The sequence below is a fragment of the Microplitis demolitor genome, chromosome 10 (genome assembly GCF_026212275.2).
Source record: "Microplitis demolitor isolate Queensland-Clemson2020A chromosome 10, iyMicDemo2.1a, whole genome shotgun sequence".
NCBI classification, from domain to species: Eukaryota; Metazoa; Arthropoda; class Insecta; order Hymenoptera; family Braconidae; genus Microplitis; species Microplitis demolitor.
Window position 1 is genome coordinate 2,655,669 of NC_068554.1, and position 22,525 is coordinate 2,678,193.

The 22,525-nt window shown below is 27.0% G+C and overlaps 3 protein-coding genes, 2 long non-coding RNA genes and 1 other non-coding gene across 9 annotated transcripts; 4 read left to right on the forward strand and 2 right to left on the reverse strand.

Annotated features, from left to right (window-relative positions):
- Positions 1-2,011: 2,011 nt before the first annotated feature.
- Positions 2,012-4,504, reverse strand: LOC103569996 (polycomb group RING finger protein 3). 3 transcript variants are annotated; one of them, XM_008547578.2, is made up of 4 exons: positions 4,344-4,504; positions 3,309-3,609; positions 2,809-3,098; positions 2,012-2,739 (listed from the first exon to the last, which is right to left on the reverse strand). In XM_008547578.2, exons 2-4 carry the CDS (start codon positions 3,583-3,585, stop codon positions 2,614-2,616), a joined length of 693 nt encoding a protein of 230 aa, XP_008545800.1. In that variant the 5' UTR covers positions 3,586-3,609; positions 4,344-4,504; the 3' UTR covers positions 2,012-2,613. The 3 variants fall into 3 exon arrangements, with proteins under 3 accessions (XP_008545800.1, XP_008545798.1, XP_008545801.1); XM_008547576.2 differs by having other exon boundaries at positions 4,293-4,504; XM_008547579.2 differs by lacking the exon at positions 4,344-4,504 and adding an exon at positions 4,205-4,224.
- A 7-nt stretch (positions 4,505-4,511) lies between these two features.
- LOC103569993 (uncharacterized) lies at positions 4,512-13,179 on the forward strand. The gene is made up of 5 exons (XR_008404455.1): positions 4,512-4,801; positions 5,056-5,398; positions 11,460-12,057; positions 12,157-12,409; positions 12,540-13,179. It is a non-coding gene; the product is annotated as an uncharacterized LOC103569993 (long non-coding RNA).
- Positions 5,489-18,733, reverse strand: LOC103569994 (hexokinase type 2). Of its 2 annotated transcripts, none has more exons than XM_053742584.1 (6): positions 18,662-18,733; positions 9,106-9,268; positions 8,259-8,614; positions 7,719-8,173; positions 6,999-7,269; positions 5,489-6,917 (listed from the first exon to the last, which is right to left on the reverse strand). In XM_053742584.1, the coding sequence occupies exons 1-6, from the start codon at positions 18,716-18,718 to the stop codon at positions 6,840-6,842; spliced, it is 1,380 nt and encodes a 459-aa protein (XP_053598559.1). In that variant the 5' UTR covers positions 18,719-18,733; the 3' UTR covers positions 5,489-6,839. The 2 variants fall into 2 exon arrangements, with proteins under 2 accessions (XP_053598559.1, XP_008545797.1); XM_008547575.3 differs by lacking the exon at positions 18,662-18,733 and adding an exon at positions 11,483-11,574 and having other exon boundaries at positions 5,490-6,917.
- Positions 14,497-17,303, forward strand: LOC103569992 (uncharacterized). Its single transcript, XR_548955.2, has 4 exons — positions 14,497-14,882; positions 14,959-15,362; positions 16,363-16,575; positions 16,729-17,303. It is a non-coding gene; the product is annotated as an uncharacterized LOC103569992 (long non-coding RNA).
- Positions 18,734-19,564: 831 nt separating the features above from the next.
- Trnal-cag (transfer RNA leucine (anticodon CAG)) lies at positions 19,565-19,647 on the forward strand. The gene has a single exon. It is a non-coding gene; the product is annotated as a tRNA-Leu (tRNA).
- Positions 19,627-22,502, forward strand: LOC103569991 (BRISC complex subunit FAM175B). The gene is made up of 6 exons (XM_008547573.2): positions 19,627-19,826; positions 19,924-20,064; positions 20,277-20,367; positions 20,468-20,780; positions 21,610-21,750; positions 21,823-22,502. The coding sequence occupies exons 2-6, from the start codon at positions 19,978-19,980 to the stop codon at positions 22,280-22,282; spliced, it is 1,092 nt and encodes a 363-aa protein (XP_008545795.1). The 5' UTR covers positions 19,627-19,826; positions 19,924-19,977; the 3' UTR covers positions 22,283-22,502.
- The last annotated feature ends 23 nt before the right edge of the window (positions 22,503-22,525 follow it).

Below are 22,525 nucleotides of genomic sequence, written 5' to 3' on the forward strand. Positions count from 1 at the left end.
CACTAAACAAAAATCCGTCGAAATGGGGTAAAAGCGTGCAAGCGGCTCTGGAGCAAATGGGATGCGATGTAGTGAACATGATTTACCAGAGAGAAGAAATCGATAAAATAGAGCAGAGAATTGATGAAGAAATAGAAAGATATAGAAAGAAGCTTAGAGATAAAGACAAAAAAGCAATAGAAGAATCCAGTTACAACAACATATAAAAGGAAATATTAATAAAGATGGACGAAAACAATTACTGGTACAAAGACAAAATTAAAAGGGAGGACAAAGAACAATGGGCAAGACTAAGATGTGGGAATATTGGCAGGGCTTTCAAGAAAGGATACACTGAATGGTCTTGCAGACTATGCGGTCATGACCTCGAAACATTGTCACATCTACTATAGTGTAAGGAAGTGAAAACCTGGGACGTATGGGAAGAAAAGAATCAGGTTGAAAGAGTATTGTGCGGCGAGTTAAGAGGAGAGATTGAACTGGACATGATTTATTTTTCATTAATCAGCTGAAATATTAAATCAATCAATTAACTTCAAATTATTAACATTGATATAAATTATATATTTTAATACTTACAGGCTAGATAGTTTATATTTTATACAAGTCATATTTTATCTAGGGTAGAAATACCACTTATAGCCACTGTTCCATTTTTGGACATTTAAAACTTTTATTAAATTAATGAAAAAGTAAAAAAAAAAACCGAAAAACAGTTGACCCTGTGGGCCAACACCAAAACTTCCCTTGGAGAGCTCGAAGACATTATTAGTAAGCTTTAAGCTCTTTGAGCTTAAAAAATGGCTGGTCCAAAAATTCTTACAACTCGTGAAGTACTTGACCGATCGACTTTAAAATCTAATACACTCGTGGACATCTTTTCGGAAATAGAATAGATTCCTTAGACCTCAAAACTTCAACATCTGATGAAAGCGTTGATTTTAGAAAATCAGACCGAAACTAATAACTTGCCTTTTTTTGAAAATTCTATATTCTTATAGCGGGAAGTTTGAAAATCTTGTATTTAAGTGGGATAAAAGTATCTTTAAAAAAATATAGAAAGTTACATGTGTTTGTATATTTAACAAATTATGTTATTTAAATTTTTCACGTCCAATACTGGCCAAAAACGGCATCTCTGCCCTATTTAATTGTAAAAAAAATTATAAATATTAAATATCGTTTACTAGAAAGTCTTACAATTTTTAAATTATTCGACAATTTATAGGGACGCTGGTAATCGTAATTTTAAAAATGATTAAAAAATTGAAACAAATTAATATACTGTACAAAACATATTTATTTTATAATAATTTATACTGACACACTGTGTTCAATAAACAAGCTTTGACAATGCTTCTAATTGTTTTAATAATGTCAATTAATTTTTTAAAATTTCTTTTTTTTTATCCAAACTTTTTTTTATTGTTTTTATCTTATATATCTCATTTTAGTCTGATATTTTTTTCTATTATATACAATCACACACTTGCTCAACAAATAATATACCCGGTTCCATTTCGTTAATTATTTTTCTACAAGCGGTAATTTATCAAAGTTTATTTAGAATATTTATTAACCTTCAAATTAGTCAAAAAATATTTTTCATCAGTACCTTTTTTTTTAAAATATTATTCTAAATTTTTTTTCAAACATGATTATAATTTTAAATAAACTTCGATATATATGTGCATAAATATACAAAGTTATGTATAAAAAAAAAAAATATTCACACTTTTGACTTGGCTCTGATATTAATTATTAATTATCAATAATAATATTAATTATTTAAAGAGCAATTGTCATATTTTTTTCTCTACAAATTAATCAACTCAAAATTTATTTAATTTTAAAATTAAATTTAGTAAATTTAAAACTAAAAAACTTTTTTTTTTTATCATCAAAATGAAAAATTAACATTAATTGTAAGTCAATTAATAAAGTCAAACATGATTAAATTTTTAAATTAATTTATAATAATCAAGTATATAAAAATTTTTCAAATTAATTCACTTTTGAATTTTAAAATTCGTCAATTGATAAAAAATGAAAAAAATAATTTTCTAAATCATTACAATAAATTGCATTTCAAAAATAAAATAATAAATGATTTAAGAAAAAAATAAATCAAGTCATTAAAACTATTGTCCCTAAACAAAATATAAACACACTTATCATAAAAATAATAATAATAATAATAATAATAATAATCAATAATTAATTTAATTAAAAATATAAATAATTAAATAATTAAATTCATGTTAATGCAAAAAAAAATACTTTGGGTGATTTGCTAACGTCGTCTTTAAATATGCAATAAGTACTTAGATTGCTAATTAATGATAAGGTAAGAGACCTAGTACCTGATTAGAAAGCAAGTACCCGATCAGGGAATTAGTACCTGATCACTCATGTATTTGTATATTTATATATACTAAATTTTACTAAATATCGACATACAAATACATGTAATGATCGAGTATTAGTTTCCTAATCGGGTACTAGGTCTTTTATCTCACGTTGAAATAAAAATAAACTGGAAGAGTAGTCAAATAATAAAAGTTATTTAAATTATAAAATAACTCTTGATTGTTATTAAATATATGTGTTGACTTAAATATCTATTCTTGGTCGGTATTGTAATCTTAAGGGTGGGTCCCTAAACCTCCATCGTGTTACGTAGACAAACTTTAGTGTATGATCTTTACCTAAGAGTTCATCATTACACAGAATGTCAATCTATAAAAATTAAAAAAATATTAAATCACAATTAATTATTGATAGTAATAATTACAAATATATACTAACGTCACGATATTTTTCTAATCCATTTAGAACTTTTTTGGCAATAAATTTTTTTAAGTGCGTTATCGTAGCCTGTGCCGAACATCTTATGAATCTTCTTTTTAGTGTTTTTAAATTAGTACTAATACACTCAAGACAAACATTGACTTGTTCATCAGCACGATGATAATCAGCCTCCGCATGTGCATCCGCCGAGGCTTTTTCATCTTCAACATCACCAGCGTTTGGTAACACATCTTTCGGACACGGCAGCCCACGTGCTCGATAAAACTCACGTTCCCTTTTTATCTCATCTATCAAACAAACAAACAAATAATTAATTATTTTAATTATTTCATCTGATCAATCATTTAAATCATAACTAGACACCAGCTTTCAAAATTTCAGAGTAAAATTTTCAGGTTCCGGTAATTGATTTTTAAAATCTCCCGGTCCCCCGCCTTTTTTTCAAATCTCCATTAAAAAACTTATAAATAATTGATGGTATAAAAAAAATGAATTACTTTCTTGCAGATCAGGAACAAGTTTGTAAACAATATCTTGCATTGTCCTGTCAAAACTTATATACTGTAATGGATGTGACTGATGTATAACTATTTGGCATGTTGGACATGTATGTTTTTCCTCCAAATGTTTAACTAGACAACTTTTACAAAAAGTATGCAGGCACTCGGTAACTGTTGTTGCGTCAATTAAATAACCACGACATATTTTGCAAGTTATGTGGCTATTAAGTGTTTTTAATTTTATTCTTCTTTCCATGGCACCTGTGAGCACCATTTAATCTGTTGCTTTATTTTAAATCTGTGGAAAAAAAAATTAATTTATGAATCTGAATGAATGATAGTGAAGTTAGCGGGCGTCTGAAAATTTTTAAACTTTCAAATGATAAATTAAAATAAAAATAAAAAAAATACATTTTTAGGCAATTCAAAATTAAGTACATGCATTTTTTAAAGTTTTATTATTTTAAATATTTAATTTTTTTGTGTCATTAAAAAAAGTTCGTACACGAGTGTGAATGTAGCAAATAATTGTGAATTTTTTAAATTTTATAATAAATGAACTAAATATAAATAGAGAAAAAATAAAAAAATGCATATTTAAATAAATGCAAAATCCATACGTGCATTTTTTTAAATTTCATTATTTTAATTTACTTATCTATTTATTTAAAATTTATAAATTGTCTCGTCTGCTGCATTTATACTCATATTAATTCCACTTATTATTATGTAATTAAATTAAATTAATTTTAGATCTACTGATAAATAGAAGCATGTGATTGCAATTGTTGACACGTTGACACAAGAAAATAAAACTAGTAATTTTAAATTATTTTCAATTTTTTTATTGATAGCAATTTATGATTGTTTTACGGTAAAGTGCATATATGTACGATAATACTTAATTGTTTGGCTTTTGTTTGTTTGCATAGTTGATTAAACTCAATCATTTTACAAAAGTAGGTTATTGAAAATTCTAACCTCAGCAGACTTGAGATGAGAAAACTAAAAATTTTTCTGTCATGAACTTACTCTCAGTATAAATATTTTAAAATTTAAACGCGTACATTTGGATTTTATTTTATTTTAATAAATTTAATTTTGTACTGGGATTTTTTATAGGAGGAAATTTAGTAGTATGTGGAAAAATAATTATTCTATTGTTAAAGTTATGACTGATGCGATGACAACAACAAAAAGGAGTTTTAAACTAGCGGCATCACGTGGAAGATTTTTTAATTTCTCAAGACTGCAAGGAATTTCTTTATCAATGTATAGTAAATTTAAGGCGAATTCAAACGATGGTGGAGGTTTACTAGAGCCGAAGGCGAAGGCTGCTGTCACATCAGATATAAAAGTCATTAGTTTTTCTTAAAATAAATGTAAATAAATCTACTCATTAATTTTTCATTAATTTAAAAAATTATATTTGCAAAAATAAAATAATGTAAAAAGTAATTGAGGATAGGAATGACAAATAATAAATAATTGTAAGCTATGTAATTATATGATATTGAAATTAGTCAGTTTTTGGTTTTTTTTTTTAATTGCATCTGTACTTTTTTCAATTTACTGCATTTGTAAATTTTCAGTTTTTCTATTTTTGGTTTTTAAATTGAATTATTGAAAAAAAATCAAAAAACTGTCAACTGTCAGCTTACTTCAGAACCATCGTAAATATGCCATTGTTACCAACAAGTAGATTAATAAAAATATTACAAAAACTGAAAATACTCTTTTTCAGAATGATTTGCATTGAAAGGATCGGGTCCATTATCCTGAATGAGACTTTTGTCATTAAAAAATTACTATTGACAATTGAATATCTGTATGGTTATGTCTAGCGGATCAAATTACGGTATTTATGGTTTTTAAATAAAAATTTCCCGCATTTTATGCTAATTTGCGGAAAATTATGGGTTTTCACGGTAACAAAGTGCAACACTTTACTACTTTATGGTAAAATGCCGTAATATTGCATCAAATCTGCACGTTTGCGGTGAAATACCGCATTTCGGATCCGCCAGGAAGTGCGAACATAATCCAGGAAAATCAGAATAGCAGATACCCAACGCTTCGAGTTTTCAGTAAGCAATTTTATTTAAAAATAAATTTATAAAAAAAAATGTCTTACTTCAAAGAATAAAGATGTTTTTTATTCTCCAACTTGAACGATACATTTGAAAAAAAATTTTACATACCTCAGAACATAAAAAAGTACAATAATATTTCATTCATTTATTTATTTATTTATATTTTACTGAGATGATTTATTTATTATCAAGGAGTTTTTTTTTATAACATTTATATCAACACTCTTTATCAATAATTTCCAGTAAAAATAAAAATTTAAAGTTCTCAATCGATTATTTTTAAGTACTTATCTGAACAATTAATTCAACGCTGCATGATAGGAATAAAATTAAAAAAATAAACAACGAAAAAAAAAATATAAATACTCATGGCAACTAAAAATAATTTGATAGCAAACTAGACAGAAACCAGCGCTTATATATCAGCTTTACACAGTTGACAAGTCAATATTATTATTAAATAATTTACAAAATAAAGTTAAACAAAGGAAGACATTATAAAATAATTATTTAAAAACTATCATACAGCGTTATATCTCGTTCATATTAATTTAAAATATTAATAATAGTTTATTTCAACGACTATGTATATTCATCCAAGTAAATTTTTAAATTTAAAACCTAATTCGTTTGCACGTTTAATAATTTACGCGCGTCAAAAGATAAACTGACAATATAAATAACTTATAAATTGTCCTAAGCGCAGTTTATTATTATTATTATTATTATTTATACATAAATATTATCTTTGTTAAATCTTTATCCGTGCATATATACTCACACACAAGCACACTTAAATTCACAATTACTCATAAAATAAAATTACTAATTCATACAAAGTGTACACATCTCTTACAATTTTAATAAATTTAAACTGATTTTTCATTTTATTAAATATGTCCACTGCGCTTTGTGATTAAAAAAAAAAACAATAAGTAAAGAAGAAAAAGAAAAAAAAATATATATATATATATATAAGTAACACATAATTATTTCTGTCTACTGTTTCAAGTGCACATGCCCGTTAATATACATGTAATTAATTTATAATCTGTATATCCTGAGCGGCATACAAATCACGTGAGAAAGCATTTAATTAATTAACTGTCAATCTCATTGATTTATATGGGCACGCGATTATATTATTAGTATTATTTCTATTATTATAATTATTGTCTTACTCAAATTAGTCAATAATTTTTTCGAGTAAGAACGTATGAAACAAGAGCCTAATAAATTCATCTCAATGATCCATGTAGGCTACAAATGTTTGTGCTCTATGTACAAGTTAAGTGTCAATCATTATTATTATTTTTTATTTCATTTTTAATAATTATTATTAATGTTATTTGCTGTTTAATTTTAGTATGAAATTCGCACTTTATTTTAAAAATTATTCTATAATAAATTTATTTTATTTAGTCGGCGATTGACTTCACCGTTTTTGCGCGGCGACAGCTGCTACCAATGCTGCACCTCGTCCACTTCCGTCTTCAGATAACATTAGGTCAAACTGAAAAATTAATCAACCAAATATTAATACAATTACTTGATAATATAAATAGATAATTGTTGATTAATAATTTAAATTTACCGTGTAGTTCTGTAGCTGGCTGATTTTTTCAGTCATAAGATCGTGGAAATGAGGATGGAATCGATAAACTGAACCGTCGATTCCGACAGTTACATTGTTTTCTCCAATTTTATTAAGCAAACACGCGATTCCTGCACTAGCGAGATGAGCTGCTCTTCTCGACACTACTGAGCAAACGTATCTTACATTTTCGCAGTCTTGATCAGCTGCATTGACGATACCTAATTCTGCTAAGACTTCTCGGCAGTTTGTGTATTTACCTTTTGGATCTCTGTAAAAATAATATAACTAATTAATCACCCCATCAAAAAAAATCCAGGTGAGATTGCATTGGAACCTATAGGAATCCATTTAGGAAAGTCTGGATTGATGTAAGAATCTATAGAAATTAATATAGGAGTGTATGGATTTATATGGGAAATCCATGTAGGAAACTGTGGGTATCTGAATTCTCATTTTGATATGGTACGGATTTCTATGGGAAATCTTTGTAAAAATCCTTACGGAATTCCCATATGGATTTGGCATGGTGTGGATTTCCATATGAACTTATGTGAGAATCTATATCGGGATCTATGCTGGATTTCTATAGGAAACTATATGAAAATCCATCCGAAAACGCCATGCGAGAACCCACATGAAAATCTAGGCTGAATTCCCATATGGATTTGGGTGAATATATATTTTATGAACTGATATAAATATTTATTTATAACTTACGCTTCAATTTCCGAGACATATTTCGTGAAAAATTTTCCTCGCTTTTTTAGATCCGGAGGACATTTGCCGTTGAACAGAAGACCAGCGTCAACGAGCTTCTCCAATACAAGCCTGGCCAATTCACCCATGTACATACCGGAAATCATCTTTTCAAATATTTGTGTTCCAGGATTTATTGAATTTTCGTCAATGATTCTGTCAAATTCAGTGACAACAAAGTCTAAAGTACCGCGTTCACCCATTGCGCCCCACTCAGTATTAATCAGCATATGCTCTTTGTCTGGATTGTAATTGCCAGGGATTGCACACTCAACATTTTTAGTTTTTTCAACATAACAAGCATTGCTTCCTGTGCCGACAATTAAACCGATTTTACAGTTGTGATTCTTCCATGCACAAGACATGAGTGTTCCGGTGGTATCATTCAAGATTCCACAGACATCAATTCTGACATCCTAAATAACATAAATTTATTTAAAGTTAATAACATACATTTATAATTTTTTTAAAAATAATATGACAAATATAAATAATAATTACATTTCTTTTAGCAATAGCAGCCTCAAGTAGAGCAACAACATCCTCACCGACGACTCCACTGCAATTAAATCCTTTTGTCCATCGTACTAATATACCCTTAGTCAAACCATGCTGAGTACAGGGAAAACTGAACGTAAAACCAAGCGGTAAAACTTCTTTCTCTAATTTCAAATCCTTGACAAAGAGCGCGAGACACTGAGCAATATGATCAAATAATTGTGTACCTGATCCCAACATGAGTGTCTGAGGTATTGCGTATATTTTACTTTTCATATCAAAATTCGTGTGGTCTAATGTTATAAGCAAGACCCGAAAATTAGTGCCGCCGAGATCAAGCGCCAAGAAATTTCCTTTTTCTACAAATAAAAAAAAAATTTTTGTATTAAAGACATTTAGCCAATGCCCTCCACTTTTTAAAAATATCCAATGACCTTGAACTGTTATAAGAGTATTAAAATTTTATTAATTAATTTCAAAAAAATTAAAGCATTAATTAAAAAAAAGACAACAGTTACAATTCCGCTAAGATATAGATTTTTTAAATAATTACTGTCAGTGGTTATCAATTAGGAGTTAAACAAAATTTGAAAATTTGAATTATAAAATTGACATCAAGTTTTTACTGAAATTTATTTTCCGAATTTCATTTAACTCCTAATTGACATCAACTGTAAATAATTTTTTTTTTAAATTTATTTCGACGAAATTGTACCTGTGTTGCCCTTTTTTTAATTAATGCTGTAACTTTTTTTAAATTAATTATAAAAATTTCAATACGGACATTACAATCAAAAGTCATTGAATATTTTAAAAACATTAAAAATGATTAAATTTAAAAGTTTATTACCAGTTCCATTAGGAAGATCTTGAACATAAGTCGTGTAGCATCTAACGATAGCCTCCTCATGAGTTTCTTTAGATAATCCACGTTTTATTTCATGAGTAAGACTTGTCATCAGCATGCGCAACTGTTCATCCGAAAGAACAAGATCCTTGCAGGCATCTTTTATCTATAAAAAATAAATAAAGTAATCCATTAGTAAATATAATTATTATTTAATAATTAATCCCGTCTTAAGTTGTAAATTATATTGGTCCTAATTCTAATTAATATGCAAATGTTTTCAACAACAAATCACTTGAGAGTATTTTATTATCTTTATTGTCATTTTTAAACTTCCGAAGCATATTCTCATCACTAAAATTGAAATATTGCTTATCGTAACTCTTGCAAATTACGTAATTTTTTCCTGCATAAAAATCATTATATTTATTGCAAGATTATTATTGTCATATGAGGAAAGAAAAAAAAACAAACAACTTTAAATCACAAAAATTAAACTCAAGTTTTTTTTTGACATTGAAATTTATATTCAATTCAACCTTGAACGTTAGTAATTTCAGTAATTATTTCATCATTTTAACTGATAAAAAATCAATTACAATCACAATTAAAAAAAAATGTGTATTTTTACTTTCAATTGTCGATGGTAAAAGAAAAAAAAAATAGGTATTTAATCATTTGACTATTTTCAATTTTAGTAAATTACGTGGAACATTTTCATAAACACGTGTCCAACTAATCTATTTAAACTTACAGACGTCATAAAAACGACGTAGTTTTAATAATTTATGTTTTAGATAAATAAAAAATATAAATAGACAATGATTTAAGGAAAAAAAATTACTTAATAATTTTTTTGAATAGATTTAAAGACCAAGTCTATATCCAAATGTCTAAATTTAAAACAAATAATAACAATAATAATTATGACGAATGAATAATATAGTAAATAAAAACATAGAAGATATATATATATATAAAATTGATAAGGAAAATTTTATTGAGCCACGAAAACATTTCTCTAATCCAAAGACGATTTTTTTTTTTTTTTTTCATTTCATAATGCAAAATTTTATGATCCTAAAAAAAAAAATTAAAAATTAAAAATATGCATGCATAGAAAATTAAAAAACTATAGGTGCAATTTTTTCAAATATTTTTTTTTTTTTTTTTTTTTTTTGTAATTTATCGTTTTGAAAAAATTTAAAAATTATTAGACGTCAGCTAACTTGAGTATTATAAATTTTTTTTGCGTCAAATTTGCTTTCCTGTATACATATGTATATTTATATATATCTATAAAGTCTAATTTGAATGTCAATGTTATAAAGTGCAGTATCTTTGATATTCTCGCGCGCTTTTACTACGGACATCCGTTTACTCTTTCTCAGTATTTCCCACATTGATCCATCTCTTACGTCATCGACACACCCGCATATCAGCCAATAGGGTTGTCACAATAATAATATTAATGAATATTAAATATTTATACACATGTGGATTAATTTATCCTTCATATCATATCTATATAAAATGAATATTAAATATATATGTATACACACACAGATATATAGAAAAATAAAAAAGTTTAGTACAGAGGACCGGTATCAATACTGATTAAACACATGTTTTTTATCCGACACATCCTGCCGGTGAGACACGTGGAAAATAAAATATGTCAGCTGTTTTAATAATTTTATATTTAATAAATATATGTAGCGATATAATATACTAGTTATTGACAATTAATAAGTAATAAATGCTAATTGATGACTGTTTAAATAAAATAAATTTATTTTTACTTGACGTTATAACCCGCGAACACGTGCATCGAATGGATCTAGAGATTTAAAACTTAAATGAGGCCACGCATTAATTTATTAATTTAATTTCTACATTATTATCAAGTTAGAATATTGTTTTATGTAATTATTAAATATTCAAAGCGATTAAATAAAATTACCATTAATCCGGAAGCCGGTAATTAATTAGCATTCTGAATAATGGATGATGAAAGAATGAAAGTTTATTTCTCAAATTTACAGTAAAGTTTAAAAAAAAAAAGTTTTAAATTTAAAATAAAAATATTGATTTTTAAAAAATAAAAAGGGGGAAAATGCGTCAAGAGAGATAGTAACCAGCCAATAAATTTTTAAATTTAGTTTTATTTGGAGTAAAGGAAAACTTGCTCACGACTTTAATGGATCAATAAGACAGAACTCATGTGCTACGTAATAATTAATTGTTTTAGTAAATAGAAACAAAATACAATAGTAAAAATTAAAAAAAAAATAATTACACCTGCGAAAATAAAATAATTTAATAAATATTTAAATTTGACACTTTCTCTTTTATAGACAACGAAATATTGACATCTCACCTCTGGCTTCACTAAACTCTCCAGATTTGTCGGCGAAGTCTTCATCTTCATCAGCACTTATTTTATTTAATAATAATTATTTATTTAAATAAAGTAATTATACAGTAAATCCGTATTTTTACCGTTAATTAACAATACAAGTTAATTAGATAAATAATTAAGCTGTTGATTTTTTTACAGAAGCCGGCAGTCGTTCGATACCCACACAATGATGCAATAATTAATTCAAATTTAAAGAAATAATCACCGCCAATTATAACAGTAAGTAATTTATTTATTTATTTAATTAGTCAATATGACTCAGGTAAATATGAAGATAAATAAATATTTTAAATAATTGTGATAAAAGTCGATTTTAAATTATCGATACGATGTAAATATGTAGAAAGACCAACGGTGACTGCGATGTGTGAAGCTAAAAGGCGCCTGCTCTACCTAACCACCTCCAGTTAAAATTCCTTCCATGAAGAGGAGAAATATATCAAGTGGGGGCATAGATCCAAGCAAAGTAAAGCTATCGACATACCAGTGGCATTACTACCAGTTCACAGTAGTATTTTAGCCAGCACGTATATGTAAGTATGTATGTATGTCGTGATATACCAACACACGTGCACAGAAAATTATTTCCCCACTTTACTTGGACAAGTTTCTTCTCCTCTTTTTATTTACAGTCCTGTGTACGTATGACAATTACACCAATACATCATAACTACACATATTGTACTCTTGTGTGCACTCTGGTCTTCATAATATGGGTCCATTCTGCGCAGAAGCAATACACTGCTGGAGGCTCGTCCGCTTTCAAGGGCAAATAAGGTCACAAGACCACCCTCTATCGCGGGAAATACCAAATGTTACATCATCAAGCTTTATTGTAGTTTTTTTTCTTTAATTATATAGGCAGCGAATGTATTAATGGGTTTGGTAATTTATCTCATTAATTATTTATGCTAATTTGCATTACAATAATCAATATTAAGTATGGATGTTATATATTTGTTTAAAACATACATTAGTTTATTATTAAACTATTTTTTATGGTGTCGATTTTCAGACAGCGGATTGTATCAACCTGGAAATACTGGGGTAATTTGATCCTCATCGCGCAACAGAACGAAAGTATTTCTGCGTATGATGCAAAGGTCCTTGGGTATTACTTTGCTTCTCTTTCTATATATATGTATATATATACTTGTTGTATAAGCATGAGGATTATGCTAAGGATTGCTATGTTGAATAAGCATTTTTAAACTGGAGGCTCGTCACTGTACGTGTTAAACGTCACGTACCATTCATACTTTCTTTTAACGTTAAGTACTTCCATTATTGATTATATCTAATCAATTTATAATTTATGTTCATTTAAAATTTATGTTCTCATGCAATCTGTTAATATTTGTTTTATTATTTTTTTATATCAGACATTACTTCAATGCCATCGATTCACTTCAGGGCAATGCCTAATGCCCTTGATTGATGTCAATTTTTTAAAAATTAAATCATAAAAAAAATAGTCTATTATTAGTAATTACATCATGATAAATTTAATACGTCATATTTAATTATTTATTTGTTTCAAGGTCATGTTTATTTGATCACGAACTTTTCTATGAATTAACTGACGTAGAAATTAAGACATAATTAATTTTTTATTTAAGGAAGAGTATAATTTTATTTTAAATACAAATAAGTAATAAATGATTAGAGCTATCGATACTTTTATGAAAATTTTTTTAAATTTGAGATAAGAGTCAGATATTATTTAAAAAAATTTAAAAAAAAATATAATTTAATGAAATTAATGAGTAGAGATTACGACCTACCTCAAATTATGCAATATAATTTTTTCTAATTGATATTCGTTAATTTTTATTAATATAATTTAATTTGACAACGATAATCTCTTGACTGTAATAAAACTTAAATTATCACGAGCAAGATTATTTATTAACTTATTTTATTTCATATTTAACATAATTGTTATCTGACATTATGGAATACAATAAAAGATTTTTTAATTCAGCTAAAGTATTAATTGACTTTGAATTTAAAATTGATAAGGGATTCCCTGAGTTATTTATTTTTAATGTCAAAGTCTATTTATTCAAGCAAAATCAAGTTAATAATTAATATTAAATTATCTGATGCAATAATCTAACATTCAAATTTACAGGTACTACATTACTAGTGATAAATAATTTTTGTCTATATCATTTTTTTAAATTGATTAATAATCATTTTTTTTTTCTCATTAATCTAGTGTAAATGATAATTACAAATGCAAATAAAATAAGGAAATAGCAAAAGGAAACATCGAACGATCGATTGATTCACACCTGCGCATCTCATTTTTAATCCCCCCTCATATGTTTCCCCTCATACGCGCGCGAAATTCGAGTAAGGTAAAGAAATTTAAAAGCCACGTGATTTTCTTTCTTCTTTCTTTTTTTTTTTTTTTTAATAATCAGTGAACTTTACTGGGAAATGAACTTGAATACGTTGTTAAATCAAACTAAGTTAGTTTGTAGTCATTACTCATATCGTATTACGTCTTTATACACTTGCATATGTGTACATGCATTACATTATACATGTAAATAGTAAATATATGTGAACGCGTGCAGCTAACGAGTTAAGTTCTTTTACGTAGAACGTTTAAGTTACGTAAGAACTTGAGTGAAAAAAAAAATAAATAATTGAGATAAGGAAATGTAAAACTCATGCATCGATTCATAAGACATCAATTATAATTGTAATTTTGAGAAATAAATATTAACATTAATGCGATAGTGCACAAAAAAATATTTACTGGCGCAAGAAAAATTTTGAATTATGAAATAAAAAGAAAAATTCTCTTGCGCCAAGAAATTTTTTTTCAGCTCAAGAAATTTTTTTGCGCCAATAAATACTTTGTTTCTGTATGGAGTAAATAATTTTTTTTTTTTTTTTTTGACAAATAAAAATTTTTTAAATAATTATATTGTAGAACTTTTTTTTTTTAGACAGTTTTATATTCAAGGTGAAGGGCTATCTAAATATAAATCCATACAAGTACTTTGAAGATATAAATCTCTCGAACAGCTTTTAACAAAAATAGTTTATGTTCCCGATGAAGATGGTGAAAAAATAAAAAAAACGGACCATGAGAAGGTTTTGGTTATATTATAATGGGGAAAAAAAACTAAGAAGAAGAGAAGTTAAAAGAACGATTTATCAACGTAGACGTGGAACTAATCCGTGAGTTGGAATTAATGATGTGGAGAGAACAGCACATAAGTGTTACGCGCACGTGGATTCATGCGACAATAGTAAGATCATTGATTGAACTTAAAGTTCTTTGAACTTTAAACACTCTCCAATATCTAATAATAGATGTAATAATTATAAACGCTTTACGGTGAGTGTATGACGTCATGAGTCTACAAAAATTATTTTTAAAAATCATTAATCATAAATCTAATCTACTCTTTCAGATAAAATAATTAAGATGAATGTTTAAGTATACATTTAAATGATTACATATTTATGAATCACATATTGTTCGGCCGTTGGACTTTTGATTTTTTTATTATTTCCTGGTATGTTTATTTATTTACATGCTACGCTGATTAAAGCCAAGTGTCTAGATAAAACTCTAATCAATGATAAATTCAACTGGACTGTATGCTGTGTACATTGGCCAGCCGTTTATATACTACTGATATACTTTCCATTTAAATATTTAATACAAGCGAATAAAATTGTGTGGATAAATAAAAAAATTTGATACGCGAACAAGCTGATCCGGTTTGCTGATGTCTTACCAAGAAAATAATTTTATTTGTAACGGCACATTCAATGTATGTGACGGCAAATTTAACAATACTTTAAATGACGGGTAAAACTTTATATAGCTTGTAAATTCTTATTCTTAATTACTATTTAATTCTAATTAATATCTAAGTATTTACTGGTAAAAAATTATCATTATTTGTTTATTGCATACATAATAAGATTTATCGCGTATCATTTTCTTTACACGTCATTTGTAATCAAATTATCATAAAATATTCGTTCATGCTTTAATTATCATAAATGATAGAAAATTTAAATACTGGAATAATTATTCTGCAATAAAATCTAATGATCATAAATCGATTGCGCGCGAAATCGAAATTTTTTGACCGGACTTTCTCTTCTACTTTAGAGTACATCATTTATTTTTATTAATTTTATTTGAAATTAAGAAAAAGTTTAATAAATTTAAAAAAAAAAAAAAAAGCGCACGCGCGAGTTGCTAGGTCAATACCAAGTTGATTTTACTCGGCAACGCTCGGACTCGCGTGATTTGTTACGTAGCCAGTTCGACGAGTTGAGGATACATGTATACTTGACATATCCATCGAGCTCGACCTCGCCCCGATCGACTTACAAAATCTTTTGCGTCTCGATTCATTCACTTTTTTATACGTACACGCGATTTTTTAAGACTCTAATCAAACGATGTAATATAAAAACTTTGTTTACTTATCGTCGACCCCATCCTGTTTAAAAACTCAACCAAAACGCAAGTTCATTGACTAAATTAGACTAATGGCATAAAATAAACAAACGCTTTTCCAAATACCGGTCATTAGTAAGAGTCAAACTTTTTAAAACCTGCAGGTTTTTCTCCCTCCGTAAATTTTTTAAAAATTTTATACCTGAGGTGTGACGTCCAAAGACTTTTCTAATGAGTCATCTTCGTCTTGGGATTTATCTTCCTTGTAACACTTGCAGATTTTATCAAAAAGTGATAAATTTTTAGTCTTCATATCACTTCTGTTTAATCAAATTTTACTGCTACTAACTAATTTTCGTTAACTATTTTAGTTTATTTCTGTAAATTTAAATTGCAGGTACGATAAAAAAAGATATACATGTATATAAGTATACACTTCCGGTGGTACTTGATCGATCAACTCTCTTCTAGATTCCGTAGAATGAAAGTTCTCAGCACGTCGTACGGATCTTCTTTATAGGGTTGTTGCGCGTATGGAACTTCGGTCACTAGTTCACGGGCACGAATCAATGCGCCGAAGCATTTTCCATTTCAAGTTCATATCTATAAGGTCACTTTAATAAATTATATATAATAAATTATTTAGAAAAAAATTACATTCTATATCAATACATATATATATATATATATATATATATATATATATATATTTAATATAAATCCTGTATATAAATAAATACATATATATTATCTTGTATTCTAGATAATCCATCTTTATAGTTTTACAACACTGACGTTATCCTGCATCATTTAATCCAGCGAATTAAGAAGACTAGTGATGATAATTTATAAAGAACAACATCTTTGATGATGCCGAAGGTCAAAAAAAAAATTTTAATGACCTGGTATAAAGTTTAAAATAAAAGTCAAGTAACAATAATACGAGACTTAAGACTTTTGACTTAAATTGTTAAATAAAAGGATCTTATTTCATAGATCGCAATAAAATTTTTAGCATATAAAAGTAAACTGACAAGTAAAGAAATATCTTGTTGGCTTACACGTAAAAAAGATCAGTGTCATTTCATTAAATGCTGCGCTCTAATTAGTCTACTGTAGCGTTGCTGTGACGTTTTACATCTGACACTAAATTACGTGCTAATTGTCCTCGTGTTGATGCTGAACAAGATGATGGAAAAAATATATTACAGAGGAAGCCAATCAAATTGACGTTCACGTATAGATAAAATTTGAATTAAAAATAATAATAAATTTTGTCAACCTTCTTTTTTTGTATATTTGTTGACCTTCCGAGTCTTATTGCGTAACAACTGTATGCTTAAATATCAACCGCAATAATGATAATTGTACATCTAATTATCTATAATATTTCCTTTTAAATAAAAATAACAATAAATAAATAAATAAATAGAAAAAAAAAATGTCGCAGCCTGAGTTTGAACCAGGGATCTTCGAGTTATCCTTTTTGATGTTATTTGCAGGTATATCTTGATTTTGTCACAAATTTCAAATCCAACTCCACCGTCCATCTTACGGCATTAAATACATTAATATTTTAAACAATTATGAATATGAAATTCTTGTTTTTATGTCAAGATATACATGAAAAATACACTATATCCTTTATAACGAGTGCCATTAGGTCTCGACGCTTTACTAACTAAACCACTGCGACCCATTGAGAATCGAAACTTCTTATAGTCTATATTAATTAAATCGAGCTTACATTTGTCGATATCCACAAAAAAAATATATCTACAAATAAAATTTGAAATATATCAAATAAATAAACAAATTTCTAATTAAGAAAAAAAAAAATATATACCATTTGTCGGAAGCGAACCCGGAACTTTTTCTATACCATACGACATATTCAAAATTGTATTATATCACATGTGTATATAATATTAGTAGTGTAGTAGTAGTAGTAATAGTGACCCTTTAACACACATTTGATATAATAGACAATCAACAATTTTTGGATTTTTTTTTCAATAATTAAATTACAAAAAAAAAATTAAAAATATGTACATACATATAAAGATAAGAATAACCGAGAGATTATTTATTTTATTGTTGCGTCGACAGCTCATAGATTATTAAATATTTATAAAAAATGATACTTTTTTTTTTAATATCTCAATTTTTTAATTATCTTTACCCTTGATCGCCATATTGCTAATGCAATAGCAAAGAATTTGTCTTGGCTATAATTTGTTGCCAAGAGTTCGAGGACTGAATTACGTCTCTAATTATTCTTAACTAATTAATTTTGATAGTTAATATTTACTTATTTATTGTCATAAATTTATATGAGTATTCTGTTGCAATTATTAATATTTTATCCTCCAGAATCCTATTCAAAGATTTATCAATGAAATTCTCGTGTCCCACTTTCATTTTGTCTCTGTATTCTTCAACGTACACTACTATAATTATTATTACGATAATAATAATAATTATTATTATTTCTATTTAAAGTCTTTACGCATTCAGCGTTAAAGAAATCATCATATATAGTGTAGTGTATAAAATAAACGTATGATAATTATTTCGGTGTAATTTTAATGTAGAATAAACATGAGGTAATTAAGAGTGTCATTACACCTCGATCCTTGAACTTTTTCACAACAAAATAGAGTTTTAAATTTATTATTTTTAAATAATAAACTTACCGGTTGTGAAATATCTTCCCATTTTTCACCCAAATAGTTCCAAGTTTCTTCAGCCATAACAAGTAATTACTAAAAAAAAAAACAAAATGTCCACTTGCAAAATTATTAAAATTTGAACCCTAGATACAATCACCCTGACGATTTGCACGTCAACTGAATGGCGGTTTTCTGATGCTTACATCACAATCAAGATCATTGTTAGTTCTCTCGTTCTTAGTCTAGAAATACATCAGTCAGTTATTTTTGTAAACTTCATCTCATCTATTCTATATTTGTATCTTCGCGGGAAAAATGAATTACATTGACTTTCCTTTGAACATAAATTCAAAAATTATTAACGTCTCAGTTACCGAGACGTGAAATAAATCTTTTAATAAATTTTATTCCAACATTCATCAATTCACAAAGTAAATTATAATTATGATTTATTATTATTTTTTTTTTTAATATTTTTAAAAATGGTCCTGAAGTTAACAGACAATTCAAAATTTTACGACTCAATAAGAATTTTTTTTCAACTCATAAATTCAAAAAAACTATAGTTGTAATTTTTTATGATAGTAAAGTTAGCAGACATTTGAAATTGAAAAAAATTTTTTTTAACAGATAAATAATGAAAAAAAAAAAAAAATCATTAAAAAAAAATGCATATGTTATAAATTTGATAAACCGTACGTGCAATTTTTCAAAATATTTTTTGAATATTTATTTTTTTGTTAAAAAAAATCAAAAAATTTTTAAATGTCTGCTAACTTTATTGTCATTAATTTTTTAAATACTTTTTTTTTAGTTTGTTTTAGAAAAATCAAAGAATTATCAAACATCTGCTCACTTCAGTATCATTTTCAAAAGAGAAAAAGTACCTGCAGGATTTATCTTTATTCAACTTTTGATCCCACCACTGTCAGGATGGCCGAGCGGACCAAGGCGCTGCGTTCAGGTCGCAGTCCACAATGTGGGCGTGGGTTCGAATCCCACTTCTGACAACATACAATTTTTACTCAAATTTCATTTAAATAATTTACCAACAACAATCACGACTGTCCTATATTTATAATTGCGTCTTTATCGACTTTAATTAAAAAAACAGTCGTGGATTTTACCGACATAAAAAAAAACTCAGGCGATAAACAAATTTTGTTATTATTTCTGATAAATCCTAGAGGTTTGTATACTAATCGTTTATTGATTTAATTTATATTGTTTAGGATAATAATTACAACACTTTTTTAAAATACTATTCTATTTGAATTTATTTATAGGTAATAAATAATAACCGCGAAATTCCGCAATGCAAAATTATTAGTCTGTCAAAAATGGCGGATGATAAATCATTTGTTACGATTTCTGGTGCTGCACTTTCGTTATTAATTTATGAAAATGTTCGAAATGTTGGCGATCAGGTAAATAAATTTATAGTAATTAATATTATTTATAATAATTTAATATAATTACTTTCATTTATTTTTTTTTTAATTATATTTAAAAATTTAAAGTCCTGCTAACGCTTAACCTAAAATTTAAATTTAAATCGGCGGCGTTTATTGTTTTTAAAATGAATACGTAATTAATATACAAAGTGTGATTATTAATTACAGACAATTGAATTTTTTAGATGGGATTTTTTCTCGGTGAAGTCTTGAGGTATGTTACAAAAAAAGTAACTGATGCTGACAGACAAGTTGATTCTACAGAAATACATATTAGTAAGTTTTAATTATTTGAATTTTACCTATTTTTTTTTTTTTTACTGATAAAAAATATCTAGTGAGCTGATAATTATAATTATTATTAATTTCATTTAAGATATTAGAGGAAGTATGCCGTTGCCGCCAACATGTTCATTTTATAATTCAGTAGGAAAAATTGATGAATCAAAACTCAAAGACTTTGTAAATAAAAATGATAAAGAAATTGTTGGATGGTATCGATTTAGATTAAATAATTCATTATTTCCAACTTTAAGAGACAAATTATTACATAAACAATTTGAAAATATATTTTCTGGTGCTAACAATAATGATAAGCAGTATTTTGTTGCGGGTATGTTGAGTTATTCTGTCACTGAAAAGAAAAATACTCATAAATTGAGGCTCGTACTTTCACAGAACAAAGACGGGTATGTTATTTTATTTAATTATTAAGGTCCAGTTTTTGAAATCGGGATTAAATTAATATTCCTAATATATCTATACACCAATAATGTATAAAATATGGAAATAGTTCCTATGTCATTATGGTGATGATTACCATAATATTATAGTTACCGTTATCATATAATATAATCATGACCATAATAGTATGGTAACGTTTACCGAAATAGTATGATTTCTATATATTATGGGATAAAGTTCATAATATTATGGAAATATTTATCATGATGTATGGGGTTTATTCCCATCCGTACGTAGTGATCATTATAATTTGAATTAAGAATCTATTCCTATGTAAATATGGAAAATATTCCCATGTGTATGGTAATCATAAGCATATGATATAAGAACTATTACCATTTATTGGAACTGTTTCCATAGTTATAGAAGTTTTTTCCAGAACTTATGGCGTATAGTCCATTATTCCTAATAATTATTGCCATAATGTTATGGGTTGATATTCCATAAACGTGCTGGGAATGGTTACCACAATTTTCTCTCCGGCCAGCAATAATAATTTAAACCCGGTTTGAAAAACTGGCCTGGTGATGAGTGTGAATGTAAATGACAAGTGACAATTTAAAAAATTTTTAAATAATATATAAGTAGAATAAAAATTAAAAAATGCATTTATAGATCAATGAAAAATCAGTGCGCGCATTTTTTAAAATTTTATTATTTTAATTAATTAATTTATTTATTTAAAATTTATAAATTGTCTCATGTTCGTTACATTCACAATCATTCCCAAGTGTAATGTTTAATTGTGTATTGAATATTTAAAATTGTTTACAGAATTCATCACCCAGTTCAGTTAAAAATTAATAATCTAGGAGCAGATGCTTCAAGACTTGATGGGTCTGACTACAAACCAACGCCAATTAAACAGCAAAATTCTGTAAAAGATCATTTCAGTAAATTTGTTGATACATTACAGTAAGAAATATTTAAATTATTTATTTACAAATTTACTATAATTTTAAATTAATCGTGAGTATTTTTTTACAGAATTGATTTTGAAAGATCTCCGGCAATTGACTCTATAGTAAAAATAAATAAAGCAGCAGAACGTCATCTGGATAATTTGGTTTCAGCGGTACTACAATCAGATCGTGAACTAATGGAATTAGAGAATGAAATAAAAAATCTGCAGAAAGAAATCGAAGCAAAACGTTTAGAAAACACAGAGCCGTTGAGAATTGATAATTCTAGTGATGAAAATGTTGTAGACGTGATTAAAAAAAGTTTTGATGACTCAGATGATAATAATATTCAAATATCTGATGAGCTAACGATTACTAAAGTGGTGAAGAGTAAATCTAAAGAGAACTCACCGTTAATCCCATCAGTATCTATGAGTATTAATAATAAGTGTTTAAAAAATGAGAACAGAAAGTCTCCATCTTCAGGTCCAAGATCGTACAGTCAAGCGACTAGAAAATCAATAGATAGATCTGACATCTCATAGTACTTAAGATTTTAAAAAATTATCATATTTTTCATTTAATATTTTGTTCCTGCTTATTGATATTATAATAATTTAAAAATTCAAAGTTTAAAGTTAACGTTTAAAGATAAAAATACTTTACTATTATCCAAAGAAGATAACTAACAAAAAAAGAAAATATTAAAACGTGTAAGGATTGTAAATATTTCTTACGTTTAAATAAAATAATTAAGTCTTAGTATTTTCTTTTAATACTTTAATAAA

Excerpts from the sequence above, each read along its gene's own strand:
- LOC103569991 (XM_008547573.2), top strand. The coding sequence starts at position 19,978 with ATGGCGGATGATAAATCATTTGTTACGATTTCTGGTGCTGCACTTTCG. Across the intron at positions 20,368-20,467 it reads TTCTACAGAAATACATATTA|ATATTAGAGGAAGTATGCCG; the intron begins GTAAGTTTTAAT and ends ATTTCATTTAAG. Across the intron at positions 20,781-21,609 it reads CTTTCACAGAACAAAGACGG|AATTCATCACCCAGTTCAGT; the intron begins GTATGTTATTTT and ends AATTGTTTACAG.
- LOC103569994 (XM_053742584.1), bottom strand. The coding sequence starts at position 18,718 with ATGGCTGAAGAAACTTGGAACTATTTGGGTGAAAAATGGGAAGATATT. Across the intron at positions 8,615-9,105 it reads AGATCTTCCTAATGGAACTG|AAAAAGGAAATTTCTTGGCG; the intron begins GTAATAAACTTT and ends TTTTATTTGTAG. Across the intron at positions 7,270-7,718 it reads TATGTCTCGGAAATTGAAGC|AGATCCAAAAGGTAAATACA; the intron begins GTAAGTTATAAA and ends TTATTTTTACAG.
- LOC103569996 (XM_008547578.2), bottom strand. The coding sequence starts at position 3,585 with ATGGTGCTCACAGGTGCCATGGAAAGAAGAATAAAATTAAAAACACTT. Across the intron at positions 3,099-3,308 it reads TGTTCCTGATCTGCAAGAAA|ATGAGATAAAAAGGGAACGT; the intron begins GTAATTCATTTT and ends TTTGTTTGATAG. Across the intron at positions 2,740-2,808 it reads GATTAGAAAAATATCGTGAC|ATTGACATTCTGTGTAATGA; the intron begins GTTAGTATATAT and ends TAATTTTTATAG.